We start from the raw sequence: 24,517 nt of genomic DNA on the forward strand, positions 1-24,517 counted from the left end.
AATTCTCTTGGTGTTGGGTGCTCATGGGTGGTGATAATCTTTTACTACCAAGTGAGCTGTAATCCAGTTTGTCTCCTATGCTATAAAAAAATTTACTAGTTAATTTTGTTTCTTTGTGTATGTAATTTTAATGACTAACAAACTGACAGCAAATTGTTTTGTATGCTGTGTTATGGTTAAAGTGTAAGATATGATAGGGAAATTACAGGAAATGCCTTTTGCATTTAGTAAAGTACCACAATTCAAAAATGCCTCTTCTCCTATAATTTTCACATCTTAGTCTTTGAAATATGTGATACTACGAGTGTCACATGATAACGTGATATCCATAACTTATATGTCTCAGCTTCGATGTATATATACTTGAGACTGAAATCTTCGTTAAGAGTTATGTGGAATTCTATACTACGACTGATATCAATAGCAGACATAAATCTAGAAACCTAATACGTTTATTGTTGCCCCTTTGTAGAATCACATTGTATGAAAAAAAAATGTTATTTAGTAATGGCATATATATGTAATAATTTACCATACTTTAAAGAATTAGCAATCACAAGTTTTTTATAAGCTTTTAAAAACTTGTTTTTGGAAAAATGATTTTACGGTAAACAAGAATGTTTAGTAAATAAATGATTTTGTATATCTATTTAGAATGTAATAATTGACACATATAATAATATTAAAACAAAAAAAAAATAAACAACAATATACACACATTACAACACATAATCAATGTGGATTAAAACTTAGTGTAATGGTTTCAAATTCAAATGAAAAAATCTTTTAAGCCTGTGATCTTGATGCTAAACTTAAGGTGGCACTCGTTGAATTAAAGAAAACCCAAGACTTGAATAAAGTATTGTTACAGGAACGGGATGATAGTGAAATAGAGATGAAATCTCTATTTGACAAATATGTGGCCCTGAAGGGGGAACTTGTAAACATTAATGTATTCTGTGAAGACCTACGCGTTGACAGGGATAGACTTCAGGAAATTGTTAATGAATATGATCACTGCAGGGACACATATGAGTCAAATCTACAGCGTATCACTCACCTCGAGAGACACCTTAAGGAAGCTCAAGCACATAGTGAATCTATGTTGGAACACAAACGGGTGAGTAGCTATAATAACACCTTAGATCTGTATACAGAATTGTTAAATGTCACTTGTGATCAAAAGTCTACTCAGCCGTTGGTGACCATAGATTTAACAAATACACCCAGCTCAAATAGTTGTACTAGTCAATTTAATAGTGTCAATAAATTAAAAAAATATATAAAAATAAACAAATTTATTAAAAAGTCAGAAAAGTTAGTGAGAACTCATACTAAATGTTTAAAATCTATAAATATTAGAAGACAAAAATTAGACCTGTTACAAGAACTTCAAAATTGTAAAACAAATTTACATGATAAGGATTTAGAACAAAATAAATTAAAGAGTAAAATTCAAGAGTTGGAATCTTTATTATATAATTTAACAAATAAATATGAGTGTGCTCAACATGAAATTAATAACTATAGTAAATCACTGGATAAATTAATAGAGTTGGGTAATTACAACATGGAGCGGTTCACCTCATTGACAGAGAAATGTTGTTGTGAGACACCTGAATCTCCTAAATCTTGTCAATATAGCCCTAATGGAAATAACAATAAGTCAATCACATCAGTCTTGACTGAGTCAATCACTCCTTGTTCAAATTTACTCAATTCTAACTTGTCTTTAAAAACTGATAATTGTAATGTTGCACCAGTACGAAGGACAATTATTTATTCAGATGAATATGGTAAGGGTTTGGGCCGTTCATTATCAGAAAGTTTATCTCAACATGTTATAAATAATTGTCTACCTGGTGCTTCATTGCCTAATATTTTAAATAAGGTGGTTAATGGTAGGTATGATAAGTTAACCACATTAGTCATTGCTTTAGGCAACTGTTTAAATGTAAAAAAAAGTCATGTCATTAAACTTGTAAACTCTTTGCTTAATATTGCTGAGCTGGGCATAGGTAAAATAATTTTATGTGCATTTCCTTACTGTCATTCTCTGACTATTGAACAAAATAAGTTCATATATAATATTAATAATTTAATTTATAATATGACTTGTCGTCATAATGACTTTTTATTTTTTGATAGTAACAAATTTGTTACAAACTTTTGTATGACTGGAGATAGATTTTATCTGCCTAAAAAACAAATAAGAAATATAGCTAGTTTACTAGCTTATAATATAAATGACCCCATTATAAGTAATATAATGGGTTGCACTAATCCAATTAGTAGTATTTGTACTAATGTTAATACTAAACATTCTGAAAATATTGACATAAATATTGATTCTAGTAAGAATCCTTTTATTTACAATAATTTAAATATGACTGCAGATTTAAACTGCTGAAAAAGACAAAGGGAAAGCTATCAGAATTGAAAATTGTTCACCAGAACATACAAAGTTTTCTCGGCTGTGAATTAATTATTCAATTGTTTTTAGAAAAAAATAATATAGATGTTCTATGTTTAACTGAACATTGGCTCAAAGTGAGCAATATGATGTTAAGCTTAAACAATTATAATATTGTCAGCTGCTTTAATAGAAAAATAGTAAATAGAGGAGGTTCCATGATATTGGTGAAAAATAATATAAAAGTAAAAGAACGTAGTGATATTGGCAATCTTTCCGTTGAGTGTTGTATTGAAATTTCCTGCGTGGAACTAGAAAATTATATAGTTATGTGTGTATATAGACCTCCAAATAGTGATTATAATTTATTTGAAGAGGTAATGGAGGATATTTTAAAAAGAGTATTTAATATTAACAAAAAAATTAAAGTGTGTGGTGATTTCAATGTTGACATTTTATCACATAACACCACAAAAACTAAATTAATGAGTTTATTTCAATCTTTTGACTTGAGTAATGTCTTCCACGAACCCACTCGTATCACAGCCACGTCTGCTACTTGTTTGGATAACATATTTAGCAACAGTGAATATTTAGATAAAATAATATTAAACAACCTTCCTTCTGATCACTGTGGTCAATTAGTAATTTTTCCAAATCACGTAAACAAAATTAGGAAAATTAATTTATTAAAAAGAGACTTGACTAGTTATAAGATCAATAAATTTAAAATATCAGTTCGTAGTAAATTAGATTTTTGTCCTCAATCTGATGAACCAAACAAACTTTATACAGATTTCTTCAATATTGTTTCTTACGAGTATAATAAGGCTTTTAACAAAAAAACTATCAGTATTAGTAACAAAACAAAATTTTCAGAATGGGCTACAAAGGGAATTCTTAAAAGTAGAAATATATTATTTGATTTATATGATCAAAAAAAATACCGTTTCGATAGTACATTCGTAAATTATGTAAAAAGATACTCAAAAACTTTTAAAAAGGTATGTAATGTAGCAAAGTCTAATTATCTAAATAAAAAAATTAAAGAATCCAAGGATAAGATTAGGACAGTGTGGAATATTATTAATAAAGAAACTGGCAAAGTTAAAAGTCCATATAATGATTTTACGTTAAATTATAATGATAAACTAGTAACGTCCACAAAAGAAATAGTCAATATTTTTGAAAAATTTTTCGCTAGTATTCCAACTGATATTACGTCCTCTTTGGACTCTTCTCCAAGTACAGCTAAATCATTCCTTATTGACAATGTTGCTTCGTGTCCGGTTACATTTAAATTTACATTTGTTAACATTGCTACAATTACGAAAACATTTAAACAATTAAATTTAAAAAATACTGAAGACCATTGGGGCATGTCTGTTAAAGTTATTAACACCGCTATAGATGTTATTGCTCCATATTTAGTAACTATCTTCAATAAATGTATTTTTGACGGTGTTTTTCCCAATTTAATGAAACATAGTAAAATAACTCCACTTTTTAAGTTAGGGGATAAAACTGAAGTAGGTAATTATAGGCCCATTTCTATCTTACCAGTACTAAGTAAAGTGTTTGAAAAAATTATGCTCAATCAGATGCTTCACCACTTTAAAATAAATAGACTGCTTCACAGTCGGCAATTTGGTTTCACGGCCGGTAAATCAACTACTGACGCTGGTGTAGCTTTAATGAAACACATTTTTGACTGTTGGGAGAGGTCACAGGATGCTATCGGTGTATTCTGTGACCTCTCAAAAGCATTTGATTGCGTTGATCATGAAACACTCTTACTCAAATTAGAATATTACGGTATTAGATATGAAGCACTATGCATGATGAAATCCTATCTAAATAATAGAATGCAAGTTGTTGAAATAAATGGTGTAAAGTCTGAGGGAACTAGTATTAAAATGGGTGTTCCTCAGGGCTCTATTCTAGGTCCTTTCTTATTTTTAGTTTACATAAACGATCTTCCTTATATGGTAGAAAAGATAGCTGACATAGTTCTGTTTGCTGATGATACTTCATTAGTATTCAAAGTCAATCGACATATTGATGATATGGACGAAGTAAACGGTTCTCTCTCTTATGTTTTAAAATGGTTTACGGCAAATAATATGCTACTAAATGCAAATAAAACTAAATGTATCAAATTTACTCTCCCCAATGTAAGGCCGGTAGATTCAAAAATCGTATTGGACAATAAATCTATTAATTTTGTTGACGATACTGTATTTCTAGGTATCACATTAGATTCCAAGTTGCAATGGGGTGCTCATATTACTAAATTGGCGAGTCGACTTAGTTCTGCCGCTTACGCGGTAAGAAGAATTAGACAATTAACAGACGTGGCAACGGCTAAACTTGTCTATTTTAGCTATTTCCATAGCATTATGTCGTATGGTATTTTGTTATGGGGCAAAGCAGCTGATATAAATACACTATTTACTTTACAAAAGAGGGCCATTCGCTCCATTTATGGTATGGGTTCCAGGGAGTCATTGCGAGAGTGTTTTAAGGAATCAAATATCCTCACCGTTGCTTCTCAATACATTTATGAAAATATCATCTATGCCAGAAGGAATATAGACAGTTTCAAAAGAGTTAGTGATTGCACTAATAAAAGCTTACGTAACAATAACAAACTGATTTTACCTAAATGTCGTTTGGCTAAAGTTAGTAATTCGTTTTATGGCAATTGCGTAAGGTTTTACAATAAAATACCAGAGTCTGTTATAAATCTGCCAGAAAAAAGATTTAAATGTCAAATAAAACAGTTCCTTTGCAAAAAAGCTTACTATAAAATTGAAGAATTCGTTAACGATAATAATGTTTTTATAGAAAAACTTTAAATCTATAGCACTGACAATATTATCTGATTACATTAATAATGAGTGCGTAGCGACTTCTATGTTGATTATCGCATGCCTCTTACTTGTTATACTGTAATTATTTATATAAAAAAAAACATCTATTAAAAAGAGCAACACACAAGTTTCTTGCTCATTCTTCTTGTGATGAATCTGCATTCCGAATGAGTGGTAGAATCAAAATATGACTATTCAAAAGTGCTTGTAATGAGTTTATTTGAATAAAGATTATTTCTATTTCTATTTCTTTTATTAGGACATATTAGCCGCTTATGAACGTCAAATTTTTTACATTATAATTTTATTTTTTTCCCTACCGTCCAGTTCGGAATATAGCTCCATTTGAGAAGAACTGGCAAGAAACTCAATTGAATTACTTTTTTTTTAAAAGCCAGTTTTTTTTAGTCCTGATTTTCTATAGGTCGTTAATAAAAAATTACATTCTAATTTAACATCATATTTCATGTACCTATTATTGCAAAAATGAAATAAAATCGTGCTATTTAATATAAAATAATTCATGTAAGTATATATATGAGAAAGATGATATAGTAAGAATGGGAGTAAATACCGATGACTGCGAATAGAGATGAATGAAAGAAAAAAAAACATATTACACCGACCCCAAATAATAATAAGGAAGAAACAGATGATGAAGTATATAAGCGGCACCAGTTTCACCAGTACTTTCCATCAGTTCGTTCAAATTAGATAAAAAACATTTAAGCTGTTATTTCTTAAGTATGAAATTTTAAAAATAAGAATATATACTTGAACAACAATAAATATACAGGTACATCGTACTAAGTAAAATTTCAGTCGCCAACAATACGAGCTCCCACTAAAAGTATTGTCACGGTATTCCCCAGAAACCTAACAAGTATTGAATTGTCTGTCACTTACAAACGGAAAGTTAGTAAAACTATATATATATGAAAGTTACATTGCAGATAGGAAAGTTCTATTGTGTTACCTCTGGAACTGTGTTACAACTTTTCCACGTTTTGAATACACTTCTAAATATACTAACATATAAAGTTGAGAGTTTTGTTTGTTCGCGCTAATCTCTGAAACAACTAGTTAATAAATATTTTTTTCATTTTACAGGCCGATGAGTTTTATTTTTAACGCATAGGTGACAAACGATATTGCGGCTTATCTGATGATGAGTGATTACCATCGCCCATGAGCACCCGCAACACCAGGGAAATTGCAAGTGCCTGGTCGGCTTTTCTTGAATATTTCAATATTGTATCGATTCAGAAATATCATTGCTGGAAAACGCAACACCAGGGCAATTGCAATGTGTTGACCAATAAGTTAGTGCCTATTCCCTGATATACACCATCAAAGTGGGCTAACACCGGCAGAGCTACAATAGTTATGCTAAAGCGACCTCGAGACTCCGGTAATGACTTTCGTAGGTACCCGTGTGGTTTTTTAGTGGGTGAAAATCCCACTTGGGGAATGAGGAATTTTTACCCACTAAAACGGTGTGCCTACGAATTCTTCGCCCACCCATCGAGGGGGACGATTGAAGATATTTCCATACAATAAAAAAAGTCATTAGAACCTATTGAATATCATCAGCTTTAGTTACACAATTGAGATCTTTTGAGATATTCTTTTACTATCCCTCATGTCGTCAAGTGTTCATGTTTTTGTTACTATCGGAGAAATGAAAAAAAAAATGTTTCCCACTAAAGTCAGCATTATGTTTAATTACCTTGGACATGTAGTCTTACGTATCCGGGATATAAGGGTCGGTTAAATTAAAGGGTAAGAGGTAAGAAAGGGATGTGTGAACCCACTATACGGGTTCACGAGAGTACGATGCGTGATAAATGCGGTTTTTAATATGACAGAACAGCTTAAGAGCAACTTATTTAAGTTCGTAATAATAACTAATATTTCGTTTCAGTTTTATCAATATAAAAAACTAGCTATTACCTGCAACTTTGCCTGCACAAATTTCTTTCTCAATTTCACCTTTCTCAATAATATTGAATTAATTATTCGAGTTAAAAGCAGACGCATTCAGTTGTAAATAACTAACGAATGGACAGACTAAGATTTCAATTCATTGTTAATGTGGGTGCTCATGGGAGACGGTAATCACTTCCTATCAGATAAGCCGGAACTTGTTTGTTCCCTATGCTATAAAAATATTAAATTTGCTTTATCCGATTCGATATTATTATTATTAAGTTATAAATAAAGATAAAATGATATTATTCCACACAGTATTATTTAAATGATAATGTATTTACGAAATTGACAATTAACACAGCGCCATCTAGTCCCAAGATAAACAAGGCTTGTATTATGAGTACTAGATGACTGATGGATATACTTAAATACATTTTTTATAAATAATAATAAAAAAATACACATAGCGAAAACCCAGACCTACACAAATAATTCTACTTATGAATACACAAGTTTGTAATCCTGCGGGAACTCGAACACGGGACCATTGCAAGTAAGGCGGTATGCCGTTACATCACCAAGGCCGTCAATGTATAATGAACAAAATTATAATTAACATGTTAATTACTGCGAATTCACCTGCCTTTATCATAAACATGGCTTAGAACAGCCATAAACATATTGTTACCGTTATTGTGTCATTAAGACGTAATTGGATGCTGAGATAGTAATATTCAACGCAGTTACTCCGTTCCTTGCTCCCTGGTGGCGAGAAATTAAATTCATACAGTTTAACACCCGATTAGTTGGGCCGATCTGTAGGGTTGAGTTCCATCCCGTCGAAGACGCATTAGCATTCTACCGCGTCTCCTATGGCGGTGGAACTCAACCCTACAGACAGTGGTTTTTAGAGGGCAAGAATCCCCTTCACCCCATCGTCACTCGTCTAACGGGGGGACAGTCTTTTGATGTTTTTTTCTATACTATAAAAAGCTTAGCTTAATGCTTAGCTAATACTTTTAACCGAATACTTCGTAAGTCAATGCACAGTTGTATGGATGGACGGGTGACAAATTGAAATATGGGTGACTGTACAAAAGTTCTAGAAATCAGGAGTGTTTTGTACTAGTTGAATGAAAATATAACTATGAGGTTACAGCCGAATATTATTCCAAACATACAAAAACACGACTCTATAAAGTTCTACAAAAAATAAAAATATATGAATTAATACAACGCCATCTAACTGTACTGGAATAAAACAATATTGACTTCTACATGTACATAGAAATGTTTCCTCTCGATCGATTCCCTGTACAATTCAAACGGGGATCGAAATTACGACGGCCTAAGCATAGGTTCGAATCCCTAGCGATGCCCTCAGACTAAAGTCATATCCCTCAGGCGGCAGTTGGGCTTCAGCTTTCCTTAAGTCCTTTCGCGTGTTTGAAATGCTATCTGCACTTGCCCTTTATTGTCCGGTGAAGCTGTAAAGATCAGCTGCTGTTGGTCACAGCCATAGAGTAGTCCGAAAAAAACCTTTTAAACTCAATTTCCGTGTTAGTGTATTTAAATTTTTATTTCACATTTACATCATGACACAATATAATATGATTTAGAAAAATATTTCATCGCTGTCAGATATACTTTGTACATAAATTCTTTCCAGGATATAGTAAAATATATTCATATTTTTCCAATTTCCGCTTCCGTGACAACCTGTTTGATGACTAAAAATGCGTTTTGAAGACTATATTTTTAAATTTTCTGAATCTTAATATCTAGGATATAAAGTTGAAACTACTTTGCATTATTAGTTAGTTTAGGTATAGATGAGTAACTCGTGAATGTTTTTGATCTCGAAAATTCGCATTCGAAATTTAAAACTAAAACGTTCTATATACTTGGATATATTCTCAAAAAGACCTCCAGACCTCACGCTTTGAGCATTATTGATCTTTAAATGCAGGATATAAAGTTGAAATTAGTTCGTATATTAGCAAACTTTGGTATAGATTAGCAGTTCAGGAGTAAACATACGTATTCGAAAATTTAAAATGATAAATTTTCTATTCAAGACGCGATCCACTCGACAGATTCGTGGGAGTTTTATCAAAAACCCTTAGTCGTTAACAGCTTTAAAGAACTTTAATTTGTAGACTATAAAGTTCAAATTAGTTCGGATTATTAGGTAACTTTGGTATGGATTAGTAGTTCGGGAGTCGAATAACTTTGCCGGCAACCGCGGGAGAGTTTCGAGAGTATAGCTGAGTTGCGGAGCTATGTACGAGTAGTTGCAGAGTTAGTCTCGTCAGTCGGTGCACTTTAACTAAACTGCTTGGAAATCGCTGCATTTGTTTTTAATAGTTTTTTTTCTCTAGTGATTTTAAACAAATTTTCAACGGCTTCGAGTGTTTTGTTTTTGATTTTAGTTGTTCAATGCGATATCGAGAGTTTGCTTATAATTTTGTTTATACGTTTACTCATTTTTATGAAAATGAATCTTATAATTTAGCACATAAAGATAATTTCCATTAGATACGTGCTGATATGTAAAAACTTTATGATTTTGTTAGAGTGTATTATGAAAGTATTCTAGCTCAGTGATTAATTACTATGACTTAGTAAGTCGGCTAAAATAAGAACCAAGTTGTGAGATCAAATCTGGACGACACCGAAAAAAAAACTTTATAACTCTGGTGAAGGATACACGCAAACAAAAAAAATAATTTGTGATTCAAAAATACACATATATATTAATGTGTATTTTTGCATCCAGGCGCAAAAACATGCAACAGCAATCTCTTTCACCAATATGAATTGCAATACTGTTTCTTTGATTTTTTTTATCTGCATTTATGTTTATTATTCAGATGTTAAATTTTATTAATATACGTTTATTTTACATTTATAGGCGGTGAATGCCACTTTCCGTTAAGCGGATCATCAATTATTTTGTTCCATTCCAGTTACATAAAATAAAATAAGAAATTTAAAAAAAGTTTTACTAACATTGTAACTATTGTTCTTATTTTAAAAATATAACGACCTTCTATATTTAACATACCTACTTGTCCTTTATACTGCCTGCATATTTTTTAACACCCTGTATATTAACGATTATGAGTATAAGGGTACGGATGTGATGGCACAGCATCCGTGCTAAAGGTTTACATCCGCACCCTCACATTCACCAGACTGCAGTATTCGGGCAGGTAACTGCTCTCAATTTGTTCTCATTTTATATCTTTTAAATAAATGAACATCCTTTATAAATGTGACGTCATGATAATGGAACTGTTTTGAACGTAATAATAGTAATAATGATTTTAATTCTTCTATTTTTACATTATTCGTCGTTTCCTGGTAAATTAAATCATTACATAGTATAAAACAATGTCGCTGACGCTGTCTGTCCGTCTCTAAAAATCTTATACATATAAAATAATAATAATAATATAATAATCTTATATATAATCTTTATATATAATACATGTACACCCGTGGGAAGCCGGGGCGAGTGGCTAGTTAATTATAAACCTGTATTTTAGGTACGAGTAAGAAATAAAAAATACGATGAATAAATGACTAGTTATTCTGAAGTATATTATCTTATCTGTGCTATTAAATGACTGCAGTCAGTTAAACTGGACAGAATAAATAATAATAATAAATCTCAGGACAATTCACACAGCGCCTGGATGATTGTCGAGCAGTTTGGTATACCGCTGGTGGCGGGTTCGATATCTCGCGCGGTACAAATATTTGTATTCATAAGTATGATTGTTTGTATCGGTCTGTGTGTTTTTAATGTACATTGTATTATGTATTTACAAAAAAATCTCTAGTACCTGTAAAGCTCTGCTCACCTCTGGACTAGATGATGTTGTGTGAATTGTCCAAGGATATTATTATTACTTACCACTAGCTGTTCCCGCGACTTCACGTGGAATATAACTTTATTTTTCTAAAATAAAAGTAGCCTAAGTTACACCTTATTACATTAGCTATCTGCCAAAAAAAGTCCCGTCAAAATCGGTCCAGCCATTTCAGAGATTAATTAAAAATTGTAAAAAAATGTTATTTTGGTGTATGTACTGTATTTACATTCATATGTATGTAGTAAAAAACGGTTATTTCAATATTACAAACAGACACACCAATTTTATTTATTTGTATGATCGTATAGATAAGAAAGAATTTTCAATATATTAATTTATATAATAATGTTTTTTTGTTTTTAGATCTATCGCAAAGTGAAAGGACTCTACATACCTCAAAGTAAGTTCCGTAGTTATTATTTATTATGTTTTAATATAAATTATAGTAGATTACTTACGAAAAGGTGATGTGACTCATGGTGAACTGTGTCTACACAAAATATCAAATATGATGTGCAGAGAAGCTCTCAATAAATCTGAGTGATCTATCAACGCACAGCCCAAACCACTGGACGGATCGGGCTGAAATTTGGCATGCAGATAGATGTTATAACGTAGACATCCGCTAAGAAAGGATTTTGATTAATTCTACCCTCAAGGGAATAAAATAGGGGATGAAAGTTTGTATGAAACTTTGTCAATTTTAAACCGATCGGGCTGAGACTTTGCATGCATAAAGCTACTATGACGTAGGCATTCTCTAAGAAAGGAAACAATAGTAAAGCCGCAAAAACTATACCTAATGAATAATAATACTTCTGAACGCGAGCGAAGCCGCGGCCAAAAGTTTATATATATATAAGTCCCTTCATTGGGGAATGAATGAAATCCGATTTTATACATTTTTAATGAACATTGCTGCTTGCTCACGTGTCGATGCATAAAATTCTCGCTTACTGTTATGAGAAAATATGAAATGTTTGTAACTAATATATAAAAGATATACATTAAAGTGATACTGTTCCCTCAATGTCGACCTTTGTCATCTTAGTTTTATATCGTACTAGTGACTTGCTCTGGTTTTGCTCGGTATCTTATAATTATACTACTTTTGTGAATATGTACATACATATATATAGCGTGATGAGCGGTGCTTTTTACTGGTTGATGGTGTGATGTCGTCATCAACGCGATGTCTATTGTCAACCAGTGGTTGTTGAGGATGCGCTTCTGGTATTGAGCATTATACTCCTCACAGCAGAATAAATAAAATTTCTATATAATCTGTCCATTTTATACATATCAAACTTCCTCTTAAATCACTCTATATATTTCTAAAAATTGCATAAAAGTCCATTGCATTCTTTGAAAGATCTAAATAATAGACTAGAAGCATTGGACTAGGTAAAGATGACCAAAATATTAATTACTAGCTACTAACCCCAGCGTCGCTCGGGTGTACATGTACCTTCTTCTAAAATCACTATATCTATTAAAAAAACCGCTTCAAAATCTGTTGCGTTGCTTAAAGATTTAAGCATACATAGTGACGGACAGACAGCGACAGCGACTTTATTTTATACTATGTAATGATGATTGTATTCATCAATACTTCGACTGTTGACAATGCCTCTAATCATCCTATCTAAAATTACAATTGTAAAGATACTATAGGCTGCTTTTTAAAGTTAGGAAAACTACGTTGGAGTTATGAAAAATTGTAGTCACCACTTTGTAACGAATAAAATGGGATATTATTTCAACGTAGCCGTGTTCAGGCGGCCGGCGGACGATCTCTATAATCCTTACCGGTATCCATTATTCTGTTATCCCTGACCCCATAAACCTACAAAATCTACCAAGATTATAAGCGCACTTAAGATTTTGGAGTCTTTAATATATTCTTCTGAGGCTATATTTTGGGTGGATTGTTAGTAATGAGAGCAAACGAGAGCTCGTAGAATAAGTTAATTACGTTATTACAATAGATTATAAATGTTTGTGTAGTCAGGTTAGCCATCGGTCGGAAAAAGTCGGAAACCGACCTGATTGGGAACAGCTACATTTATTACGGCCCCGGTGGTATAATGGATAAGCAAACTACCAATGGTCGCGGGTTTGATTCCTTGCACGGCACAAACATTTGTATTTATGAGTCGATTTTTTGTATCGGTCAGGGTGTATTCTATGTATAATATATATGTATTTACAAAAAAAAATCTATGTATTTGTATCAGTTATCTAGTACCCATAACACAAGCTTTAACTACCTTAACTTAGAACTTAATTTGTGCTATGGTTAAATAAATGTATTCTATTCAATACAGATCACCTGTCCTTCTATTTTAGATAGCAAATCACATTAATACTTCAAACGGACACGATTCATGTGTCGCTCACACACCCAACACATAAATACATCAAGTCACAAATTCAAATTGAACATTATGCGGGGGCATGGCCGCCCGCGGTAATTTCATTAATCTCAGTTTAATTTATGCATAGTTAACCGTTGTTAAACTACGCCGTGTTTGCGTACGAGACGCCGAATAATTAGATCGTTGGATTTATTGTGTTTGTATTCACGAAAAACTTATGTGTACGTTTGAATTTCTAATCCGAACCAATATTCTATTTCAGGCGTCTAATGGCCTATATTATATATTAACATACATATGAAATAATATTATTATATTAATACTATCTGACCCCGCAAACATTGTTTTGCCATATAAACTAAAATTACTATTAAAAAATTAGAGTTAACTGTAGAAGGGTGAAAATTGGGTTGTATGTTCCATTACATTGTCATAAATAAAAAAAAACTATTCAATCTGCATAGGGTGGATTTCACCGTGTATCCCGTAAACAGTAAAAGGATTTGTAGATACGATTTGGTCTGAGACCACCGCTAGCAGTTCATTGCTTGGCTCAGGGCGTCGTAATTTCGATCTCCGTTTGAATAGGATGAGGTTATAGATCAGAGGAATGGATGTTACTATGTGCTGATAAAATATAATTTCCATTTTTTCTATATCGACATGGATCCCTAAAATACCTTTAATTAACAACATAGCTACTGGTGTATAAATAGGAATCGCTACAAATGTTATATTTATTTCAGAACAAGCTCCCACAGGAAAACGGAACGGCGAGAAAGTGCCTCTCACGACGCAACGTCCAGATTTCCCGGTGAGTTATGTGATGGTAACATGAAAGATTTTGTATTACATGAAGCTCATGTTATATTACAATGTTGATGGACGTTAATTAAGCATTTGCGCTTGAAATGACATAAAACCTGTACACGTGTACAATATATAATATTACAAGAGTAATAATATCACAAAGTAGTTGCTAGTTCATTTTTACTTTCGCATGGTAAAGTTATTTTTACTACAATGTCACCTATTTTTTTACGACTGTAATATCAAAGACGGTAATAGTCTACCTGTTGGAAAGTGGCAATCGTTACGTATGATTATATAATATAAAGAAATTATTACATATAGATTATATATAATATAATCTATATGTAATAATTTCAGGACAATTCACACAGCGCCATCTAGTCCCAAGCTAAGCAGAGCTTGTGTTGTAATTAGTAGACAACTGATACAAATACACAAGTAAATATTTTTTGTAAAGGCATTAATATTAGGCATAAAAAAATATTCAGATATAAAAATCATACTCATGAATATAAATGTTTGTATCGTGCAAGGAATCGAAGCCGCGACCATCGGAAGTAAGGACTTGTGGTTAACCGTTGACTGCTAGACCGTTATTACCTATATTATAATATCTACTTAACTTGGGACTAGATGGCGTTATGTGAATTGAGATATTATAATTGAGACTTCAATGTAAATAAGTGTTCTTTTTCAAAGTTGGTATAGTTCATTTTTGTAGTTTAAATATAATTGATTTATTGTTTCATATTTCTCTACTCCAGATATCAAAACATACAGACATAAAAGAGATATAGGATCTGGAAACGTCGTAATTACACAACACTTCAACGATAAATTTATTACTCCAGGAGAAGATGTAAGTAATTAATTATAATATGTATTTATATACCAAATATACCAATGATATGGGACATCAGCTTTATCATCCTATCGCATAAAAAAAAAAAACTTTAGCTGGCAGGTGTTCGCAAAGTTCTAGAGATACCTAGATAGCTATCATTTCAAAAAATTGTGATATTATGACTTAGATAATTTTAAAGATAGCGGCAAATCAGTTTGTTTTCATCTACACTCTATAACAACCTACCAGCCTCACTTCATTAAATTAGGCATGAATACAGGTCTTTGGCATGGGGAAGGACATAAACTTTTCATTTCAGGCGGTCGACCTCCTTTCTGTTTGTTGGCTTGTTTGTTCATGAACTACAAGTTAGGGACTGACCTACTAGTAAGATAAATAGGTGAAAACTTTTAATTGATCCAATCAATTAAATACCGTTGTCGGAAATAGATCGCCCGGGAATTATTAATAGGATCATTTGTATCAATTAGTTGTTTACCAAAATAATTGTACTCTTTAAGGGAGTAATAACTTAATTTTATTTGCTAATCAAATATAGTCCTTATGTATAATGTGTATAATGTACATTTTATAGTACTAATATTATAACCGGGAAAGTTTGTGAGTATGGATCCATCCATACTCATCCATACACACACACACTCATCCATATACATACACACACATCCATACAAACTCTCTTGTTTGTTACTCTTTCACGCAAAACAGATTTTGAGGAAGCTTTACGTAATATACCTTAAAAATCAGAATAACATATAATTTAAAGAGATATTATGTAAATTAGGCGAAATATATTGATAAGTGTAATGGAAACGAGAATGGGAATGCAGGTTTTGTTATACATAGTTTCAGAACTAACGCACCGATTTGAGACAGTTTTCAGTGTCTGAAATGTATATTACTCCAGAGTAGTATTACGTTAATATAGGTATATAAAAGTGAAAAAGTTATGAGCACTACGTTGGACTTTGTGTAAAGTCATCGACATGGGTACGTTATTATTACTATTTCAAGCAGCTTACGATAATTTTAAAGGAGTGTTTCAGTTAAAAACTGAGGTAATGCAGTAAAATTAAAGAATATAGAGACTTAAGATCTTATTTTTTATACTACGATGGTAGCAAACAAGCATACGGCGCAACTGATGGTAAATAATTACCTACGACGCCTAAAACAATAGGGTTGTCAGGTCGTCGCCAATTCTTAAGAAAACTTAATATAAAATACCCTTCTTATAAAACGTCATACTGTAATTTCTCGAGAAAATCTCGGTAGGTAGTTCATTCCACAATCTATGTGTACGCGGGAGGAAACTCTTCTGAATCGGCACTATCCGAGACCAGTTAGGTTTCAGAGTGTGGTACTGAAATTTAGTCTTGCGAAATAGTAACGTATGCATTATTTAGGGTATTACATGATGGTATAATTTCCATGATATTTTTTATGTACCTACTACATAATGAAATATCTAAAAAGAATAATTAAATTTTTTTCAATATTTTTCAGATTAGTCTACAATGTACTGCAACAGCAGATAGACCTCCAAGATTCATATGGGAGAGAGATGGTGTTGGTATATCTTTAAATACTGATTCTAGGTAAGACAATATTCAAAACATTAGAATGTTTTATTCGCTGACGATATTAGGGATTTTATGAGGAACATAAGTTTCTTAAATTAGTAGCAATGGTAAGATTAATCGACCTGACATAGCATTGTTAATAAAGGTACCTATAGAGCCCATTTCAAACAATCTTCTACTCTAAGAACAGTTGGATTAGATTCAATACTACTCCAGCAAATTTTAAATTAATTTATACCAATTTTAATTGGAACAATTTTTTGTAGATATACGGTGGGCCAGGTTATGTCGCCATCAGGTATGGAGGTTGTCTCGCATTTAAACATATCAAGAACAAGGGTAAATGATGGAGGGCTTTACTCTTGTATAGCTATAGAAGGGGATAGTAGTTCTACCCATGAAGCGAGGGTTGATATTTATGGTGAGTTCCATATATTATAAGAAATTATGTAACCAAATAAATTCTTCGGTTCGGTATTAATAATTAATTGTTAAAGTATAACAAACAAACACACTAATAAATTGAAATTGTTAGGTAATTTAGTTCAGTTTTTATTTTTGTCTTCCAGAACTTGGTTGTCTTGCGGTTTAGCACTTTGTTTTACTTCCGATGAATGCGGTTTCGATTCCTCGCGCGGTACTATAATTTGTATTCATGAGTATAATTGTTTGTATTGGTCTGGATGATTTCTGTGTATGTTATGTATGTATTTGCTGTAATTGAGTAAAGTTAAAAGATATTTAAGTACTTATATCAGTACTCTAGTATCCATAATACAACTCTAGTATACATAATGACGCTGTGTGAATTACATGACATTATTGTTATTGTTATTACAAATTGTTTATTGTATTAAACCCTGTTCTTATTATAACTCTAGAGATAAATTTAAAAAGTATAATCTTATCTATATTTAATAGTAAAAGTTACAGATGTTTATATAGATAGATAGATGAATGATTTATTTGTAGCTTCAGCACACACATAATAAGTATATATGAAGAGAATAAAAAAAAATAAATGAACAAGAATTTATCTTTCAAAGTAATAGGACATATTTGTTTCAGGTCCACCTTATATAAGAAATTTGCCGCCAATTAAAGTGCAGAGTGGAGAACCGCTTCGTCTCAGATGCCCGTACTATGGATACCCAATTAGGTATAAGCTTTTATTTATTATTACATATTCATATCTTAAGGGTTAAAATATTATATTATTATTTTAACCCTTTCAGGCCTGAATTATGTTTACATCCCATAGATTTGGTAAATTGCATGTGTCTAAAGAATAATAAGGAGACTATAAAAACAATAAAAGAATTTTATCTTTAAACTTTTCAAAACAAATTAGTAGTTTTAGTAAATTGTGTAGTTAATAAGAGAACAAATGAATGCAATCGTTTTCAATCGGAAATTATAAAATCGTTTTAGATTATATCTTATATGCACGCCAGTTTTGAAAGGGTTAATAGTGTTTCTAGAATATTTAGAGCAACGTAGCCTAGTAGGATACGTTGTAGAGTATTATTATTACCACCTACAGATCCTCAAATATAGAGAGTTAAAATATAACAGACAAAAACAAAAAATGTGACAGTTTTTTAAGGGAATAAAATGGCAACATTCCTGTCGGTCCACCTGATGTTAAGTGACAACCGTCGCCTATATACATGATTCGCAGTACGACATCACTTATGTGATACCACTCAAGCATTGCCATTCGAGAGGATTAAAATATCCTGCGCCTTATGCTGTAATTTCCCTGTCTTATCTCAATTATCTCGAATCCTGTAATTTCACTGTCTTATCTCAACTGAAATACAGATTACAAAGTAAGCTGCCTGTCGGATGAAATTTCCCATCCAAAACTCATCTGAAATTACTGTCCTGTGTGAAGTCATATTAGGGTGCAACCAAATTTGTGTAATTAGCATTTGCTGTCATCTGCATTTGCAGTAATATAATTGTACTCGGATAAACTTCTAATTTAATCAGAGTTAAGGTTGTCTAAATATTCACCAATTATACCTTACTAGCTGCCCCGTGCAACTTCGTCTGCACACTATTGCAACTTTTTATATTGCAACACTAAAAAAAATTTATTATTTATGTAATATGGCAACATTCTTTCCTACTTCTTCCTTCCTCCGCTACATCGGAGACAATAGAGTGCTGTGAACAAATTTTGGACTTTATTTAAAATATCACCATCTCACCACGCCAGCTTCCTTCAAAGGACCCACAAAATTCCGCTGCTGCTCACACACTTACTTACATTTATCATTATATTTCGGCTAAATTACATAATATCTTATTAATTTATATCATATGTGTTTCTCTAATGTATAATCTATATTACTGCAAAGTTTTATTAAAATCCGTTTGGTAGTTTTTGCGTGAATGGGTAACAAACATCCATCCATACTCACAAACTTTCGCGTTTATAAAAATAAGAAGATTTATTTAGCCAAAACAAACTTAACTTTTGGATAATAGTACTAAAAGTAAATAACATTGTTACAGTAAACTTGAATGGGAGCACAGAGGCAAGAAAATTATCAGCACCTCGTTTCCACAGCATACAAGATATAAGAGAACGTATTACACAAACACAAGAAAACGCAGAAAAAGACAAATCTTTGAGCAGAGTGAAGACGGTGTTTTGAATATACCTAAAGTAGTTAAGGAAGAAAACGGTGATATTTATACTTGTATAGTCTACAGTCCTTCAGGAGAATTAGCGAGACGGTAATTTTTACAAATATAAAAGATTTAGTGTTTCAAGCGAATCGCCAGCTTGTAAATGTATTATTTTTGTTTAAGTAGAGTACGATTTTATAGCTAAGTCGATAGTATAACTAAATTGTATCGAACTCGAGTTATATAATACATGCAATATTAGAAATAGAAGTAATCTTTATTCAAATAAACGTAAGCGCTTTTAGTGTAATTTTTTTATTATACCACTCATTTGGAACGTAAATTCATCATAAGAAGAATCAGCAAGAATCTCACGTAATTACGTAACCAGATTTCTTTGTATTCCTTGATAAATATTGTATAAAGAAGTACTAAAATATCTTGAATTGTAGAATTATTGTTCTTTGTATATCTATTTTATATATCTCCCTTTGGTGGTGTGATAGACTTGTCATTGCGGGAGAAAATCAGAAATATTATTATAACACAGACCAAAAATTATACTTGTATAAATAAAAAGAAAATATAAACAACGAAATATCGTTTATTCTTCGTGCTGCCAGCAACAAAACGCATAAGCTTTAATAAAATTGTACTTAATGATTGAACGTTGATTATATATTTTATATGACTTTTTACATCAAAAAGCATTAAAAGAAACTTTTGGGTTATTATATTTGTCGCCCTAAATTATTTCTTTTCCTTATTCGTCATTAATTTAAGAAAATATATAGTTGAAGAGGATGTTATCTTCAAAACATAAAGTTAGTTTTTCAAATAGTCTACAATTGAAATTCCTTAAATGAATACTGATTTCAGAGCATTTGGTATCCAAGTAGTGGAGGCACCGGAGTTGGATGAACTACGGGTTGGTTCAGGACTGAAGGAGGGACAAATTGTTCAAATAACTTGTAATATTATCAGTGGCGACCCACCCATTTATTTTTCGTGGCTCAAAGATGGTATGAAAATTCCCGCTAGTCTGAAGGTACATATTTTCTTTGAATATATTTATAATAGAATTTCTTTGATATTCCACGACCTCGGTGGTCTAGTATTTTAATATATGATCTTCATTTTTAATGCTTGTAGGTTTAATTCCCACACAATATGGTATCCATGTAAATTTATTTCCATTGCTTTGAATATTTTTATGTATATACATATATGTAATGACGGATTCAGTGGGTTAGCGGTTTACTACACCGCTTTACTTCCGATGGTTGCGGGTTCGATTTCTTACACCGTACAAATTCACAAGTATTCATTATTCAAGTATTCACAAGTATGATTATTTTTATTGGTTTGGGTGTTTTCTATGTATATTACGATTGTATTTATAAAAAAATGTAATTAGGTGTTCTATCAGTTCACTATTACCCATAAGACCAGTTCAGCTTAGCTTAGGACTATGTGAATTGTCCTGGGTTATTACTATTTTTATATATTTAAAAATCAATGCATAATAATTAAGTATCAGTCGTTTAGTAACCATAATATATGTAGGTTCTGCTTAATTTGGGACTAGAATACTTCATGTAAGGTTTGTTAAATTGTACATTGTGCACTATTAATAAAGTTCATTATTTAGTCGAACTTTCTAATATAATACATCAAAAAGGAAGAATATTAAGAGTTTCTGAAATTTTAATTAATGCGACGTTAATTAAAATGTTGTTTGTTTGTTTGCTCGGAAATTTAATGAGAGGATTGGTTGAGGAACCAATATTAATAATAACTTTCTTTAAAGAATGTATCATTATTTTAACAAATCTTGAGTTCTACATTTTATGTGTCTGTACATGGGTATTAAGCATAGGTAGACTTTATACGAAGTTGTTTGCGTGGGTATTATTATCCCAACTAAACTCTCTCAAATGATATAATATTATACTCATCAGCAATAAGAGAACTAAGACCTCATTGGGTAATGATACAAGTACTTAAATACGTTTTTTTTATTAAAGAACAATACAAACAATCCATGAATACAAATTTTTGCACCGTGCCAGAAATCGAGCCTGTGACCATCGGAAGTTAGGAAGTTTACTAAAGCGCTAGACCACCAATTTTAATTAAGTGAGACTGCAAAGGAACAGAAGTAATAGGTCCTATATCTGACCCTTGTGTGACAACAATTACAGATTACAGAAAGAAGCGCGGAACTTTTCAGTGTACTAATTATAAAGCGTGTGTCTTTGGAACACTGTGGCAAATATACTTGTATTGCAACCAATCATGTTGGAAAGGTCAACAAAACCACAGACCTATATATAAATGGTGAGTTCGCAATTGCCTTGCTTAATTAGGTATTGTTGGATGGCTTATGTTATTAGTTATTCGATTGAACATCTATCCCTAGTTTTATATTTCTGCGTTCAAATATAGGTTCAATATCAAATAATTAATTAAATAGGGTTTGTTTCCTATTTTACGTTCGAGTGTTGTCATGATTGCGTGGAATTTAACATTTTCATTAAAATTAACAAAATTTCATAAAATGGAAGTATCCTGAGTTACTACTTATATGTGACATTATCTACGAGTGAAAGTCCCTTCAAAATAGCTTCCGCCGAGTCAGAGATTAACAAGAAAAATCAGGCAGATAGATAAACATTTTTTAATTTAAATGCCATATATACTTTCATGATGATGTTTATGATGAGGGTGATGATATACTTTCATACGGATTTAGTGAAAAGCTATTAGTCTGAAATTACAATGAAATTACAAATAGGCACTTCAATTTAATTTATTTGTATGTATGGCACCGACGTCATCCCCTCTGTCATATTGGATTCAAATATATTCAGCGAATGGGCATGTCAAGTGTTAACTGCGACGTTGATATTTGTTACTGATTCTGATTACCCCATATTTTGATTGTTTACTGTAGTGATGATAAATTATTGTTATTTTAATTTAGATTTTATATTATCACTTAAATTTAATTCTGTAACAAATGTATCTGAATTTTAAGGTCTATGAGGTTCACTTATCTGTTCGATTTCAAATTCTTTGTGAGAGGAATTTCAATTTCGGTTGGAATTGTGGAATAAAAGGGGATTAACGTTTAAAATAACTTGTCAAATTTCATTTAGACAAATCTAATTCTAAATATGATACTCCGAGTCTATATTTATATTTAATTTAAATATATTACGTTAACCTATATATGGTATAGTTAACGCAATATAGTTACTAACAATAGTTGAATATTTCACAAAGATCAGTATCATTAATTGTTTTAGTAATGTTAGAATTTTTAACTGCCTAGTGAAAATTTTCGATAACATTTTTTTTATTTCATGAATTCTCTTCTTGTTTACAAATTATTCTTTGTTAACATACTGTAATTAAGTATTATATCATGTCTCTAGCCTTTCATTCATCTACTCGATGTAACATATAAAAATGAACTTCTATATAAAAGAAGTGGTGATGTTACGCCTTTTGCACTTAATTATTTTTCTTGTTTTTTTTTTCTTTTAAGAAGACTTTTCTTCTTCTTTTAAGAAGACAATTCGTATATTGTATTATTTTATATGTGCGCTAAATACCTACTAACTCAACCGCAAAAATTCGTCTGCTTTAAGTATTCCTCGTTTTTACAACATTTATCATTGTAGCTCCCCTTCTATTAGTTTGTAATGTCATATAGCTTATAGTCTTCCTTGATAAATGAGCTATACAATTTTTTTAAGCGCAGATCAGATGAGATGACCGAAAATTATTCAGAACATCCAAACTTAGAAACTTTAGCTCTTTACAATGTTACAATAGATAAATTTACATGTATGATTTAATAACTCCAGTTGCTCCTAAATGGATGGAGGAGCCGTCAAACACATCATTGTTATTGGGGCAGCGCGGCGTAGTTTTCTGCAATGCTAATGGGTACCCCATACCACAGATACACTGGATGAAGCGAGATGGTGAGACCATTTTTATATACATTATAGAAAAATTGAAACAGGGTAATATCTGCACATTATGTGTAATTTTAGATCAACAGTTTTCATAATATTCGGCTGTATTATTCACGCTTTGCGCTCAAACTACTACATCACCAATGTCTAGATGTCGAACTTCATACATAGGTTCAATTTTATCATCTTTATATATATTATAGTAAAATTATATATCTATATATTATATATCTGTATATTATGTTTATTGTATATCAACAGTTTTCAGAATATTTGTTAATTTGGCTGTATGATTAAGCACTCTTTGGACTCAAAGACATCACCTAGAAGTTTCACTTCATACATCCATTATATTGCAGGAAATGTTTTTTCAGTGATAATTGTCCAAAATGATATATTATATAGATATATAAATATCATAAAAGCAGTAATTCGTCGAAATTGTACATTCGTAATTTATGTACTTACATGTATAAATTACAATTTAAACAACAATATAATTGTTTAATATCTTATATAATCATTCTACATTTTGTATTCAAATGAAATCAAGGATTGCATGCCTCGATTAGTGGCACATCTTAAAAAATACTCTTGCGAGCAATTTATCCTGTTTTCACTTTTTAGGCATTAGTGCAATATTTGAACAATACAATTTCTATAAACTACCTTCTGCTAAAAGAATCCTGAACTCTGATTAGAATAAAAATTAATCTAATATTTTTTGACTTTGTGAGATTTCGAAACATTAAAGAACATAAATCACATCCTAATGTTTCAGCAACTCTTGGAATTTGGCGTCCTGTCCTTGATCTGGCTGGTGGTGGAGTCATGAGCTATCCTAACGGCACTCTCATCATCGAAGTGGTGTCATTGTCTGATGAAGGAGTATACGCTTGCAATGTCGAAAATGGTGTTGGTGATGCGTTGAATAAAAATTTGTGGATCAGCGTTAATAGTAAGTTCTCTTGAACTTAAATTGAATTATGTATAAATTAACATTAATTGTTATTTATACGTATAATTAGTACACGGGATCCAACCACGTTTTATTTTTATTGAGTTCTTGATTTTTCGCCAGTGTTTCAACCACCATGATCACGGATAAATTCACTTTATCCGAGATCACGGTGCAGCGTCTAGATGTAAA

At 31.6% G+C, this 24,517-nt stretch overlaps 1 protein-coding gene across 1 annotated transcript in view; it reads left to right on the forward strand.

The window, feature by feature from the left end:
* The window catches only part of LOC131848591 (cell adhesion molecule Dscam2-like), a 123,536-nt gene that overhangs the window by 79,057 nt on the left and 19,962 nt on the right, over positions 1–24,517 (forward strand). The window contains exons 5-15 of the mRNA XM_059198507.1: positions 11,463–11,499; positions 14,224–14,291; positions 15,055–15,149; positions 16,662–16,753; positions 17,005–17,159; positions 17,807–17,897; positions 19,262–19,486; positions 20,258–20,426; positions 21,583–21,718; positions 23,254–23,373; positions 24,149–24,325. Of these exons, the coding sequence (XP_059054490.1) occupies positions 11,463–11,499; positions 14,224–14,291; positions 15,055–15,149; positions 16,662–16,753; positions 17,005–17,159; positions 17,807–17,897; positions 19,262–19,486; positions 20,258–20,426; positions 21,583–21,718; positions 23,254–23,373; positions 24,149–24,325 (1,365 nt within the window). The remainder of the gene's footprint in view (positions 1–11,462; positions 11,500–14,223; positions 14,292–15,054; positions 15,150–16,661; positions 16,754–17,004; positions 17,160–17,806; positions 17,898–19,261; positions 19,487–20,257; positions 20,427–21,582; positions 21,719–23,253; positions 23,374–24,148; positions 24,326–24,517) is intronic.

The sequence above is a fragment of the Achroia grisella genome, unplaced genomic scaffold (assembly GCF_030625045.1).
Source record: "Achroia grisella isolate CSIRO2021 unplaced genomic scaffold, CSIRO_AGI_Agris_v1 utg5640, whole genome shotgun sequence".
In the NCBI taxonomy this organism is placed as follows: domain Eukaryota; kingdom Metazoa; phylum Arthropoda; class Insecta; order Lepidoptera; family Pyralidae; genus Achroia; species Achroia grisella.